Source organism: Varroa destructor, unplaced genomic scaffold (genome assembly GCF_002443255.2).
Source record: "Varroa destructor unplaced genomic scaffold, Vdes_3.0 BEIS01000003.1, whole genome shotgun sequence".
Lineage (NCBI taxonomy): Eukaryota > Metazoa > Arthropoda > Arachnida > Mesostigmata > Varroidae > Varroa > Varroa destructor.
This window is the reverse complement of record NW_019211456.1, coordinates 10,961,804-10,977,518: the sequence shown is the minus strand read 5'-3', so window position 1 is coordinate 10,977,518 and position 15,715 is coordinate 10,961,804. Positions and strand designations below refer to the sequence as shown.

Here is a 15,715-nt window from a genome sequence, read left to right as displayed (position 1 = left end):
TTTGAACGCACGGGCCAAATCTAGGGGCGCGCTTTTCAGTGCGGCAAATGTCAGGAGGAGCCCTGTTTTTTGGTACAGGTAGCCACCCGGCATCTTACATGTTTCTTTTCTCGTGGTCCCATACGAACAAGGACTCGGCGCATTGATTGTATCACTGTAGCAATTGCACGCCCCTACTTTTCTCTCCGTCTGCAGGCGGTTACTGCGTTTATTGCAAATCATGGTGATGTCTACTGCGGCAACTGCCGCCGTCGTCTCAGCCTCGGCTCATTCGCTGCCGCTTCATCGTCGCTCGTGTCGTCTGCTACACGGCCTTTGCCGCGACGTTGCTGCCGCCACTAGCAAAGACGAGATACAAAGAGGGAAAAAGCGAGAGAGAGAGAGAGAGAGACAACAAGGGCGAGACTAAACGAGATCTTCATCTCGTTGTGTTGGGGCTTCCGCTGCCTTACGAGCCGTGGTCTGTCTCTTTCCCGGACAATTCTTTTCTTTGGAAGTTTCACTCTCTCTTTTTCGGTATTTCTGCAGCCACTAGGTGTGTGCTGTCGTCTTGTGGTGTTGTGTTCTGCGTGGTTTCAGTTTTCACCATCATTTTCGTCAACTGAGCGACCGACCGCTCGCCCGCCCGCCGTTCGCCCATCCCTCCCTCCTTTCGTCGACTGTTTGCGACAATGACAGAACGGCGACTGTGCTGATAGTGGTGCTAGGCGCAGCAGCCACGGCGCTACAATTCGTGTTGTTGAAAGCTGAACCTCGCGTCTATCTAATTCTAGCCGTTACAGTCGGTGCTGCTGGCATCGACGAGAAGCGGAAAGAAACAAAAAGTAGGGCTGAATGCGCCTGCTCACGAGCAAGCTAAACGAGGGAGCTACGAAGAGTCCGACAAATGTGCCTAAGAAGAATTATCGGAGCGAAGACGCTTGAGACATCGAGACGGAGGATTCGCTCGCCAATGGATCGTCGCTAACAGTACAAAGTGGAGGGTCGGAACACCGCCAGGGATAGGCTTCAGCCTGCGCAGAAATTGAGTCAGCGCCTGCTACACCAGCAGCGGCAGCATCATTCGATTGTGCATTCGTGTATACGTTTGTTTGCCTGTCGGCTTAGCGCAGTATTCCGTACGGTTCGATTCAATGACGTTTTCTGGTTTAGAAAGAAAATAGCGCCTGCTCCGAGTTCCATCTCTGTGGCTAATTCGGTGGATACGCTGACAATGTGGGGCTGTAAAAGACGATCACTACGACTATAGGATTTTCGTGTTTGCCTTCTTCCACTCCTGTGTCACTTAGCTGTTATCCTGTTAAAGTAGAGTAGCCGTCGTCGGTGGCGTCCATCACGGCGGAGTACGACGATAGTGCTGCGGTATAACAACCGTTTCAAGCGAGTAGTGAGCGCAATAAAGAACGTTTTTTTTTCTATCTCTTCGAAAGTGTATCTATATCAGTAAATGCGCATGGTGAATGCTGACCATGTAATGGAACAAACCGGATATTTTTGATGTGGCTGTGCTCTACAATATCAACACCGCGAAAATATACATGCCGAAATCAAGCAAAGAGGATAGAACAGGTTAACAGAATAATGGTCTTGTACCAAAACGGAATCGTAGCCATGAGAGTTTCATCGTGTCGTTCTAGATGGCTCAGATGAATTGCAAAGTGGTCTCCGTCTGACGGACGGAGATCCGACATAGAAAAGAGGGCAACAATGTGAACGATACCGAAAATCACGCAATAATGGTGAGTGCTGCGATTGTGTTAAGGTCGAATGCGAACAACGTCATGATCAGAGATTAAATATTAAGGGATCAGGATAGTGAGGATAGAAGCAACGATGGTGAATGAATCGCAAAAGTTTCTGTATGGTGGATAGAATCGTCGTATGTGGGAGCGTACGAACACTTCATCCAGTCGCTAGCCAGACAGCGACGCGTCTGTATTGAATGCACGTGCACGACAAAAACTTGACAGCGGTTTCCTTTTTGTGGTGTGATCATTTCTATAGGTTCCGCGTGCTGCAGTAGTATCCATATTTACTTATGTGGTGGACAGGGAAGACGCGAAACGGTAGTTCATTCTGACCTTGTAAGACGTGATAGATGATATTTCTAATAAAACCCACATCCCAACCGTAAAACTGTAGATGGTGCACATGTGGAGAATCAGTGCTGATTCCCCGCATCACTCGCTGTCCTCGCTTATATGATAGTACTGTAACGTATATGTCTACCACGAAGACATGAATCAGCGATGTTGTTATTGTTGTTCAATGTTTAATAGATTAGTTATCTGTGGAAAAGATTGACAGACAGATAGATAGACAGGCAGGCAGGTACGTGCAGTCAGTCCTGATAATGTTCGCTTCTTCTCGCTCAGAGTTCATTTAGAAGTGAAAAAGGCCTACATCACCATGTATAAGTAAACATATCGATTTACACTGTCATATCGTCTGATCAGTCAATGGAACAGCGCGTCAGCATCATCAGTCAACATACGCGCACTGGCAAAATTACTGCTGTTTTATACTACAACCGGAATAGACAACAACGCAATGAGGTGTGGTGTGGACTAATAGCTGGAAGGGGCGGGACGGCGGAGGAGAAAAGGGGAAAAAAGGAAAGCCAAGAAGGAGACGAAAAATTTTTTATAGCATAACTCCAGCTTTTCTATAAGCGTTCGTTGGTCCGTTTTGTTTCGACCCTCGGTTCTCTGCTTCTTGGCATCAAGCTGTACACGGTAATAGATGGTGGTCGCCGTAAGCGAAATCAGGTGGTATTGGCAATAGCCGTTGGTGCAGCTATGGCCGTCGTCATTCGACAAGCATAGATTCTTCTTCATGTCAAACAAGGCCACATCGGACTGAATGATCTATCTACTGTCATGTCATTGCTAGGGCCGCGGGCAGTGGCATAGTTGTTGTGATCCCAATGTTGCTTCGCAACTCGTATGACACGAGTATAGTACAGGAGATAGTATATAATATATATAAGGGGTCGGCTAGAGTTGACTTGGCAGAAGGGGCCTTCGAAGGTCGCTCGGTAAACAACGCTTTATTAACTGAAAGCAAGCAGACTTGAAGCTAAGAGTTCATTTGTATGCTTAAAAAGCAACGACTGTGTAGGTTCTTTCTTGATGAAGAAACTGAATTTAGGGACTAATATAAATGGATTGAAAAAGAGGGGATAATGAAAAAGGACGAAAATTAAAAAAAAAAATAATGGTGCAGTAAGCGTGTAATCTTTACGTTTACACTGTGTTAGAGCTTAAACAATTGAAGTTGTTAGTATGCTTTAAGCTAAAATCTATTCCCCAAAAGTCCAGGGAAATTATGTTCCAATGACATATTGTCGCCAGTAACGTAGGTTAACAATCGTCGGATTAAAGTTGTTTTTAATGTAATAAATAGTTAATATGAGGAACGCAAGAACATAAAATAAAAAGATATTTTACCGGTGGTAATATCACGAACAGGTGAGTTGTCTCGAGCGCGATTTGTTGCACTCGAATGCTTTTGAATCTTACATAGAGTTCTCTAATCTTCATTGGCATCGGGTATACATCTTGGAAGATGCAATCAATATATTTCATGAGTTCAATTATTAGCAGACATTTCACCTGTATATAACTCAAAGTTTTAAGGTTAATCATTGCCTACAAATAAAAATACGTGAGAAATACGTGTTAATTTTTTGAAAACATGTGAAAACCAAGAGCGAATTGGGCCTATATTTACCTATTTTTTAGAGCACACATTAGCAACATCAGCTAGCTGTTATTGTGCTAGCTTAACTATGTGTGCCTAACCTCTGGTCGTATATCTAACCAAGTTAGGTACTCAAAACATCTTCACGTATGATAAAATATCTCACACAAAGCGAACTCAATGGATTAATAAATGACTTTTGTTAAAGTGTTTGCGGTAAGTGATTGCATATTCAAATGCAAAATGCGCGTCAGGAAACAGAGCGGTAACAACTTCATCAATCGTGAAGTTAGTCCACGTACTAGATGCCATTACTTTTGTTTTTCTGTTATCAAAAGTATGACGTCGTTAGGTTATGTTCTCAGTCGTTAAGTTAGCATCACTGTTGACTGTGATATTAGTCTGTCATCGGACAAGGGCAGGACGAATTTCATCACTTGGTATACCGGTAGTACTGAACTAATTTCTCATCATTGATCACCATTGCCGTACCCTTACGCATCCCTAGCTTTTTCTACAACCTTTCCTTCCACTTGGATTGCGTCCGCCCTGACCTTTTCTCCAGGGCCTGTGCGTGAATTTGTCGTAAACTTTCTTGCTGAAATAGTAATCGCGCCGCCGAGGGTTTGCGCTATTGAGCTACTAATCATCTCAGTGTGCGTTATGCAGCACGAAAAAACAAACCCAAGAAAATAGTGTTTAGGCAACTCAGAAGTTGCATAAAAATAGCTGACTAGTTTATGGTGGGCTATGGAAATAAGGAAGGCTAGCAATAGTGTTTGGCGCAACAGCAGCACCATCATTAACCTTCAAGCTGCCGGAAAAGTTTTGCAATGTCTATGCATATGCAAAGCACGAATAGTCACTCATTTGTATGCCGACAGTAATACGCCACGCGCTGCGTAGGTGTGTCACGCCGTCGGCGAAACATAAAGCTTGTGGAGCTGAAGTTGCTTCTTTAATAGGCATGCGAGACGTGTAAACGTTAGCAAAGAACTGAAGTCAAAGTGATTCATTCTGCTGCAATCATCGCCGGCGCGCTTTTTAAATAATTGTTTTCCATCGCAGGCGGCTAAATAGGGGGAAAGCGAGAGCATGCACTGCCTATATCGTGCACCCGCGCTGAACACCTATGGGTGGCGTGGAAGGCAGTCTTTTTTAGACAACAGATTTATAATTGACATAAGCGTAATACTAGGCAGTTGTTTTATAATTCATTGTTTTGGGGAGGTGTAAAGGCCCCAGAGCTAATTGACTGAGACACGCATAAAAATATGGATTGTAATGGAGATGTAAAAAGTGGAAATGATTTAACTTCGAGAGAGAGAGTGAGTTCAAAACAAATCCATAGCGTAACTGACTTCTTTACATATGAAATGTTATTAATAGCAGAGGGATTATTATCTCATATGTCGTTTATGTTTACCCGTTAGATCAATTCGTACGTGATATTTCATTCTCGGAATCAATGTTGGTGTCTTCATCTTTACAGTTCCTTTAATTCACAGGCTGACTCAACCCAAATGAACGAATCATACTATTCGAAATCTCGCGAAGGACTTTTAGACTGTTATCCGCATTAAACGAGACCCTATCCATATCATCCGTTATTGCAGCCAGAACGTTAATGATTGTTGTTGACTACTATATATAGAAGATATATTGAGTGGTTACGGCTTATGCTGACCTTGAAGGAGTAATAGGTATGATCAGCTTAGTCTCGCAAAATGTATATATAATTATTTGCATATATCAGGTATACGCATATGTTTTACGAGTTGGTCTAGAGGTGGCTCGTAGCACGGATTCCGCGCGAATCTGACTGTTTTCGTCATCGCTCAACCGTCGTGAGAAGCAGCAAATTTACATAACAGCGGTAAAGTCAAAGTATTGGGATTCAGCTGTTAGATGATACGGTGGTACTGATATACTTTTTAGGAGACGATGACGATCGTCATGATGGTGCTGGTAGTTAACTGTACAAACCCTGTTCGTACCAAAGTAAAGATCAGCAGGTTCCAGTCAGTATATTACAGGCTCTAAAGCAAGTACAAAATGAAAGGTAGTGCCTGACACATTTTCGGTTATTTGGCCAGTCACGTTGTGTCTAGGCTCGAAATCGGTCGTAGGTACATTTCTCTTCATGCTGGAAAAAGCCAGCACCTAAATGAACGCTTAGCAGCAATCCTAAACGTGAAACTCGAAACATTTGGATGCTGACAGTCCCTGTGGTGTTGCAGTGGTAACGTGATTGCCTACCGAACATGAAAACGCATGATCCTAGCTTAAAGTCGAAAACGAGCGTAGATGTACTCGGCTCATGTTGGAAAAAGCTAGCCGTCTGAAGAAATGTTTAATTAAAATGGCGGTATTGGAAGTAAAACTTGAAAAGTTTTAATGGCGACTAACGGTGGCACACAACATATGAGATTAAGATGGAACGCCCGAAACCGGCGACGTGCAACGAAGGTTTCATACCGAAATAAGTTGCCTCGTTGCGACCTCGATATACGCAGAGTAACTAACAACCACGTAAAGCAGATTCGTGCTTTACATTCTTTCTACCCTAAATATAGCTAGGTACATGAAGACTGACAGATGCATATATGTGTGGCCATTATATGTATCAATTGGATATATAAAGATGATTGTAACGATATGGTTAGCTAGTAAGCTTCAACGTAATTATTGCTACAGTATATTGTTATCACTTGTCTCTAGTAACTAAGAGGACGTTTCAATCTTATCATACATACGACATTTAAACTGGGACAGATTTTGGCCGGCTGCTAATCATACTATGTAGGAAATGGTACAGTACTTGTGGTACCAGACAAAAGCCAGTTTTTTTTTACAACACAACAACGGCGCATTGTTTTCAGCAAAGATTATATCATCCGATCTTCTGCCTTTGATGAACGTCTTACAAAATGAAAAACCTTGCTCAGGATCAACGGTTTAATTCATTGCCGGTGCGATTTTTGCAAAATTTGAGGAATATGAAAGCCTTCATGATGGAAAGTAGATCCTTTCATAGAGTTCTGATTTAAAGGACTGGAAAAGACCTAGGTGTATAAAGATGACTCCAGAGAGCGTCTTAATAAATGTAGATTTTTGCTATAAATACTGACAGCCGTTTCAAAGAGGAAATTATTAATTATCAAATAGGTGATCCAAATAAGCTCCAACAGTTAGACGTTTTAAAACTTTTTGCGCCTTATTGCATTTATTGAACTTTCTGGCTGTTTTGAGCTCTTCCATTGTTGGGATTTTCGGCCCGTTATAAAGTCAAAATTTAATTCCGTTTTTTACACAGAGCATCGTTGGGCGACACTCTAACCAATTTATATTTGCCAACATCGTTTGATACAGAATTTCTATTAAAAGGTCATTTTAAAATAAAAAAGGAGCAGTTTAAAGGTGATTAATTAGCCAAAAGAAGGCGACGATCTTTAGTCAACCTTACTAGACGCTCATGTCCAAATTAAGACATTGGGTTGTATTTATTAGATAAAATCTAGGTTTATCTAGCTGGAACGGATGCAATACACATGACCTCGCAACACCCCGTTGCTGATATTTCAGAATGACAAGCGGCTTGAGATAGGAAATCGGTAGTAGCTCTATTCTTAAGATAGACTGTACACGAATTCGCTTGTCTGGGCCAGCAAAGTCAAAACGATTAAGATCTTATATTTTTTAGTCGTACTTATAGGAATATACATCTAATGTGCAGTAAAATACGCTGTTCTTTCTAAAATATACAACGGATTGTTGATAAAATCTTTGGCTTATTTTTCATAGTGCACCAACAGATTACATTAGAACTGACGGCAGCCCGACGGTTGAACAGGAAACGTATTTTTATAATAGAGACGCATTCTAAAATACGTACAACCACAATATCAGATAATTCGTCTGTGTTTTTTTGGTTTCTTATATTAATTTTTTTTACCTTGCAGGTGCAGTGAGTGCTGAATGAGTGGTTGCATGTGGTGGTGGCGTTGACGGCGAGGTGTTCGGTGCTTTCCGGAGACCCTTTTCCAGGGATCCGGTCGAAGTCCGACGGGGAAGGATGCGGGTGATTCAACGCTACGTTCTCCTTAGTATCATCCTCATTATAGTCCTTCCACTGGTCTTTCTGCTGCTGTTCAGAGGGAAACCGCCACCAAATCAAGACCGGTCGGGCGTTCGAATCGAGCACATAGCTGATCAACTGACGTCATTCTGGTCGGGGCATCGCTCCAGTAAGGGTGCGACAGAACGTTCCCGCAATACCACACGACCATGGGACAACCATCCGGAACTTTGCCGATTTCACACGTGTTTCGAACTGGACCGCTGTCGGCGGGGATTTCGGGTATACGTGTATCCGCCTGCGGAGGATGGTCAATCAGTGTCGTCCTCCTACCTCAAACTACTCAGCGCCATAAAACGATCACGCTTCTATACAGCCAACCCGGATGAGGCGTGTCTGTTCGTGCCAAACGTTGACACCCTCGATAGGTAAGCGTATTTGCTTTCCGCTTGATGTCTTGATTGTACTTATATATTGTACGCATCTCGTTAATTCGAGTGATGTAGGGGCATGGGGGAGGCTTTGAGAACTTCGAACCAAAGGAGGAATTTTGTAAACAGGAAAAACAGTAGTGCTCACGATGTAGTAGCTGTCCCTTGATACAGGAGACAGTCAGGTTAACGCGTATCTACACACACGGGATAACTAGAAGAGTGTTTAAATAAGACAGATACAGGCATTTCAGATTAAGCGATAAGGCTTTCGTAATCAGAGTCCGAAACTAAACGAGGTTAACAGACCTGTAAATGTTATAAAGAGAAACAGCTTTACTATCACAGGGGGTGTGTTAAGGCAGAGCTGTATAGTATAGAGCTATGTATAATATACAGACCTGCATATTATTCTTATGTCTCGAGAATTTAAAATTTTACAAGTGCATTTCATTAAGTATTATGACTGTGATTCAGTTAGCTGCTCTTAAGTTCTTATTTTTAACTTAAAGACAATTAGTTGAAACGGGGTATGTGGCATCTATTTATATATAATATACTTCTAAATAATAGTGTCATTTAAGATTGAGGTGGAAAACGTGCAAGCTGTCCGTTCAGTCGACACCAAGTACTCCCTTTAATAAACTGTTTCCGATTCTAAGCGGCATTGTGACGGATCAATTCACATCACAATTATTGTTCCATATTGTGTCCATTGATGCCAAACAAGTCATTCTTCATACACTTCGTTTGCACGCAAGTACACAAGGTGATTTACATGTAAATTAATTCTGCTTTTGGCATCTGATGCGTCTGAGGTCTTTGCGTCTGATGTTGCTTCTAAATGACTTATTCATTTTTAGTTATTTAGAGGAAAACACCCTGTTGACTTGAAGCGACCTTGTGAGCGCCGACAATCCTATTATTGATTTAACGTTCGGGTAACAATTTGAATTCGACGTCGGATCCATCATTGTTACCGAATGTTTTCCATCGGACAATCTAAGAAAGTCGACACATTAGTGGCATAAACTCCAAAGGTGGGTTAAAGGGCAACGTCAGTGGCGCACAATGTGTGGCCACCTCAAGGCCAACCATTACTGAAATATGAGATGGCCACGTTGTGTTATAGAACGCAGATTGGACGGTGATCGGCGATGTTTGTGACGTTTGTTATTATTGTTAGAGCACCAACAAAACGCGAAACAACCGTCCAAATTCGCGGTCAGTACTTTTATTCTGACTACTTCGTTGGCCTAGCTCTAGCGGCATGCGATTGGTTACCTTTTTTTTCTATTTATGTATTACTATAATGTGAATATTTTTTGACCTAAGCCGTATACCCGCTTTACCAGAGATATTCTTTAGTTCGGTTAAGTTAATAATATACGTTCCATGCTTGGGTCTCATGTTGTGCTGCGTTAACGTCAATATTATTCATATTATTATGATTTCTATTAAAACTTCAGTAAAAGGTTCTATACCCGAAAGAATAGCAACAAATGCATTGTGCCGAAATGTCCGTGACAGTGTGTCATGCAATATATCTCTGTCTAGTCACACATGAAATTTCGTATTGGGTTTTTTGCAAGAATTTAATTATTCAGATAGATATACGACCAAGTCGTATTCGAAAATGTGTGCAAAAGGAGCATCTACTAAAATAGTCAAGCGCTATCCAACGGAGATAATCTACAGATTATGTCACGATAATCCACAGAATTGTTCCGATATGCTAGGTGGTGAAATATTAATGTATCATTAAACCCCTTTGTGCCCCATTAAGCAATCACTCAAATCTCTCCTGCAAACATCGGCACGCGTCAGTGTGCCATACGCTGTCATAGAATCGTTATATATCAAAAGTACTGAATAGTGATTGACATCAGTGTATTATAGGGTTGGGTTTTTGCGAAATTGAGTATCGCTACTATTCGAAAAAGCATTGGCCACATACTGCTCAGATGAACTAGCTAATCTTTATGGCTAATGAATGGCTCAATTAAAGAAATGCCTTTTGCCCTATCAATTGTTTTTGCTGCTGCTCAGGGATATTTTGTCGGATGACTATGTACGCAGTGCTCAGGCAGCTTTGTGGAATCTTCCATATTGGAACGAAGGACGGAATCATCTCATCTTTAACCTGTTTTCCGGATCTTGGCCGGACTACTCGCAAGACCTAAACTTTGATGCAGGGCACGCACTACTTGCGAAGAGCTCAGCCCCTGGACATACTTTTCGGCCTGGGTAAGAACTACAACATAGATCTTTCACCTTGTTCTAAAGGGAAATCAATTCTGCTGCACAGACCGTTTACAATATTGTTTGCCCGTGAATTACTTGTTGATTGAACCGTATGTACTTTGTGCCATGTAACCTACTCTAGAAGATGTCCTTTAAGCGTTTCTTTTTCTATACATTGGAGGCGAGGCAATTTGTGTACGCCACCATAATAGATTATCGATAATTATCGGACTGCCCGTGTGCAGTTGTCTTCGTAATCTGGTCGTTATCGTTAGAATGTTATCGTTATAGAATGCTGATTTTTCCCTTTACCCTGTGTCTACCCTGTGCGTAGATGCCTTCTCAGATAGTGCCTGAACAAGCGAGTCGTGTAGGTCTCTTAGCGCAAATAGTCCTTAATGGTGGAGTTGCACAATATCATTGCACAAGCACAGGCGACTTATTTAACTTCGGTCGAGGTGATTTCGTACAAGTATGGAACACAACTTTTGGTATTTGGCGTGCGAAACGTACAGTTGTTGGTTCTCGTGGTTTGTCACAATAATCTTTATCTAAAGTGTATTTTAAAGCCCAATTCTAATTAAGGATATAGCCAGCGCTCAGCAGTGATAATAATCGGTGGTTCGTTGTTTACGGCTAGTCATTATACAATGCAAATTGTAAAAATATTACAAGTAATTACATTTACTGGTTAAACATACTTTTCATACTCTGTGCTACGACAGGTATGACATCTCAATCCCGCTGTTTTCACGGTCACATCCTGATCTTGGGGGCCAACCAGGGTTCTACTCGAGCGAGAGTAGGACTCTAACCCCTTTACGGAAAAGCTACTTGTTGACCTTTAAAGGGAAAAGGTTGGTGTGTTAGCGTCACCGTCACATCATTGAACCGGTCTGAACTGATTCCGAAGCCCAATCACATGTACACTCATAGTTCGAACAGCTTGTGCGTAATAACTTGCGCTAAAATTTATAATATTATAACCATTTTTTTTTATTGTAGATTTATATCGGTTGCCTTGATCCTTTACTGCATAGCATTTATACAATATATTCGTTAATTATTAGTATTCTAGTGTCTGATGATTGAATCGTATTTTGAGAAAAATGTGTTCCAACCGCCATCGTGGAGGGCTATTTGAAATGTAAGGCGGTTTCTTATTAATGCGCAAGTACAGCCTTAGATTTACATTTGTTCATCGAGTGAGACGAAGACAACTGTTGCTGTTGTTGTAACCAACGGGTTTTGATTGACATGAATTTTAATATATGCCTCTGTCTATAATAGGTACCTGTATGGGATTGGCTCAGAAATTCGTAACTCATTATTTCATCTAAATATCGCCAAAGACGTCTTGTTACTGACAACATGCAAGCACGGAAAGCAGTGGAAGCTCAAGAAAGATGATAGGTAAGTCAGCCAAATTAGTTCTTCTTCATAGACACGTTTCTCCCGTCTATAAACGCTGGCTAGGAAATTAAAACGTTCATACATATGTACATCATTACGTAATATAGATAAATGCAATGACGAACACAGGTCCCAAGTTCCACGAGAAGGTTGTTTTTGATTGTTTGCTCCAGCATTTCGACGCTTTTTCGCTCTTTAGCAGATAATAGCACACTATTTCATTAAATGCGACTGCTGACATGGTCGAGACCTTAACCGTGGCACATTATTACTTGATAAATGCTTATGTTCTGGTGTGTGTTGCTCCTAAATTTGTTGTTCGTATAAGCAGATGTGACAGCGATAACGCTGACTACGACAAGCATGACTTTATGGTCCTCATGCAAAATTCAACCTTTTGTTTGGTGCCAAGAGGGAGGCGCCTGGGCTCGTTCCGCTTCCTTGAATCTCTCCAGGCCGGATGCATACCTATCGTCCTGTCGAACGACTGGCGTCTACCCTTCGACGAGGTTATAGACTGGAGCTCAGCTACTATTCGGTGTGTGTGAGTGGCAAGTGGAAGCCAGTACAAATGACAACTACTACCATTTGGATAGTAGTTGTCATTTATTGTTTACTGGAACCCCAACAACTAGATCTTATTGCACTTATCATATGATATTTTTAATTCAATGAATCTGCTTATATTACCGCCCACAGTTACGGCAGGTGATAAGTAGAGCTTGTGGAGATGAATAAATTCAATATAGTGAGCAAAGGTATATACATACGCTCATTTGGTTTTCATTTGCAGATGGGATGAGCGGCTGCTGTTTCAGCTGCCTCATTTTTTGCGAACGTCTGGATTGACGCCGTCATCACCGCGTGTCGTCAAGCTTCGTCAACAAGCACAGGTGTTGTGGCGGAGTTACTTTAACTCGATTGACAAAATCGTTCATACGACACTTCAAATTATCGCTGACCGCGTTGAATCTGAGCGAGCTAAGTCGCTAACAAGTTGGAATACCTTCCCAGGAGCATTGTATAGTGTACAGAGCGAGCTGCCACAAAGGCGATGGAATCTACCATGGAACAACCAGTGCTGGGGCCAGCGGCCCTGCGACAATGCGCAGACGTCAGGCGGCACCTCTCAACGACAGCTAGGGGCGATGACGAAATTTACTGCGGTTATCTACACATCGCTTCCGTACACCAGACACAGCTTTCCACAAACACAATTGTACCGTTTGTTGAAGAACGTACTAAAATCGAAACATTGCGAGCGCGTACTACTCCTATTGAACATGGAGAACTACCCCAGAGCAAGGGAACATTCCGCAAACAATAGCGGCGCCATTAATGGCCGTTTGGAGCAGCGGTTAGTAGATTCGGAGCTACTCTTGAATGCAAAACTGCCTGCACCGGTAGTCCCAATTCGTGTAACAAAGATCTCCGAACGCTTTCGGCCGTTCGAGCAAATCTCGACGGACGCCGTACTATCACTGGACGAAGACGTGACGCTAACAACGGAAGAAATCGACTTCGCTTTCTTTGTATGGAAACAGTTTCCACAGCAGATTGTTGGATATCCTGCCCGTTCCTACTATTGGGATGAACAGCGCGCTCGATGGAGCTATAGCTCAAAATGGTCCAACGAATACTCGATGGTACTGACGAGTGCAGCTTTCTACCATTCATACTATAACGCCCTATTCTCATCAGTTCTCAGTCCACGTCTCGTTGACTTCGTCGATCAGACGCAGAACTGCGAAGATATCTTGATGAATTTCCTCGTAGCAGACGTCACGGCCTTTCCACCTGTTAAGGTTACTCAGAGAAAACAGTACCGTGACACCAGCAACGCCGGCGTTGGGGCTGTTGGCACAGTTGGCTCACTTGGCCGAGAAACTGCTGGAAAGTTCCCCTCAGCCTGGAACGATCCGGATCATTTCCGTCAACGGGGCGAATGTGTTGCGCGATTCGCTGCCGAATTCGGAAGGGTTCCACTTGCGCACTCGGTAGCGCGCTTTGACCCCGTCCTATTCAAGGATCCAGTGTCCAATTTACGAAAACGGTTCAAGGTTATCGACCGGATAGGCTCGTCTGGTGGCTAAAACACGAAAGAGGCTTTGCGAGGCATGTGATCGAGATGGATTTTTCGTGCATACAGCAGTTATTTTAAAAGTGACAAATGTAACAGACACCTGCAATTTAATGGAGATTAGCACGAAATTGCGAAAAAGATACCAGAACGAATAGATAAAAGTCATTCTAATTATTTCGGCAAGATCATAAGGGCTATCTCTAAAATTTGATACATCACTGAAATATAACTAGAATCCCATGTAATATTGGACGGTGCACTCAAACGCAGAGCTTTATCTTCTACTACAAATGCGTTCTTAATTCATCACTGCTGTATTTTTAACGCTCTATTTTCTTGTACCAAAGCTGAAAAATGTAAGTTTTAGGAACGAAATGCACAGTAAGCAACTTAATTTATGTAGACAGGAATCGAGAAGAAAAACGTAATGGCTTTTTAGAAGATTCACTCTAAATAATATTCATATGTTAGTACGTTGCCAGTTTGTGTATCGAACAAAGATCTACAGAAGAAGGCCAAAATAATAACAACAACAACTTCGGTACCAAACGTTATCAGGATGGGTGTTAGAAAGCAGGAAATTAATAACAACATGATTGAACCATCGAAAGCCACGAAAGTCTAATTTTGTTACTTTGTTCATATCATATACTTGAGATACGACTGAAGAATCAAATGCGTAGCAGATAGGAAAGAAAATGGAGGAGACTAGAAGCGGTAAAAAATAATAATGGGGCAGAGTTCACCCTGTGATTATTGTACGAATGGTTTGAACCCCAAATGGGTTTGATGTTTTCTTTTAAGAGGAGGAAAAGGACTACGAACGAAGATTTATTTTTATTGCCTATTTCTGTGGGATGAGAGTGCCGACTTTGTGAGCCCCTTTTTTTTGTAACATATCATTTTTGACTGAGACAGGAACGATTTAAATCGAATGAAAGGTGGATGACTGTTACAGTAGGTGCGAAATAAATGAGAAGAATAACGCCATGCCGAACTTATGTGGAAGAATGCGAGGGCCTCATGACCTGTATATAAGTGCACTGTACAAAGAAATCTAATGGCGCCTATTGACAACCGCAAAGAAGCGTGATGAAGGTATGGAATACAATTTAAGACTAGGTAAGATAAAAAGAAAGACTTAATTAGAGAAAGAAAGAAAATGAATTCAGGTAACGGATAGCTGCTTTGAGACGGAAGAAAAGATGTCGTACCGATATATTGCCATTCAGTAACGTGGAATGTTGAGGACACGTCTTGTTTTCCTGTAGAGAGGACTACTTTAACGTACTTGATCGACGAATTCATTACACTAAAGGGGCTATTTTTAAGCGAGTTGCTGTACATAGTCCGGAACAATGACAGACACCTGCTACCGATTCCGCTCAGGGCGATGTTCTGAAGAGTCCCGGCGTACCTACACCCAAGTCTTTCAGGCTTCACCCTTATCGGCAGACTTTGCGTATATAACAGCAGAGCTACGAACTATAGCAATTATCCGAGTGAGAGCCATTCAATATGTAAACGATCCTTCCATCAAAGACGGCTTGACGTGATACGGTCAAATGGGTCAAGAAACTACAGACGGTACGCTCATAATAGAAACTAAATAAAATTACTGCGAAATGTCGCTTCTGCGTTTTGGATTTGTGAACTGTGGTGAAATGGTAGCCAATTTCTGAGATGAGTTTTTGACCACCGCACACAGCGATCGACTTTTGTGAAGCTTAATAACGCGACATAAAGCTAGCTCTTTAGGCTACA

General features: G+C 42.1%; 1 protein-coding gene across 1 annotated transcript; it reads left to right on the top strand.

The window, feature by feature from the left end:
• The first annotated feature begins 453 nt into the window (after positions 1-453).
• On the top strand, positions 454-15,581 carry ttv (exostosin glycosyltransferase 1 ttv). Its single transcript, XM_022800184.2, has 7 exons — positions 454-1,739; positions 7,665-8,208; positions 10,261-10,458; positions 11,181-11,312; positions 11,746-11,868; positions 12,200-12,406; positions 12,662-15,581. Exons 2-7 carry the CDS (start codon positions 7,778-7,780, stop codon positions 13,959-13,961), a joined length of 2,391 nt encoding a protein of 796 aa, XP_022655919.1. The 5' UTR covers positions 454-1,739; positions 7,665-7,777; the 3' UTR covers positions 13,962-15,581.
• Positions 15,582-15,715: the final 134 nt, after the last annotated feature.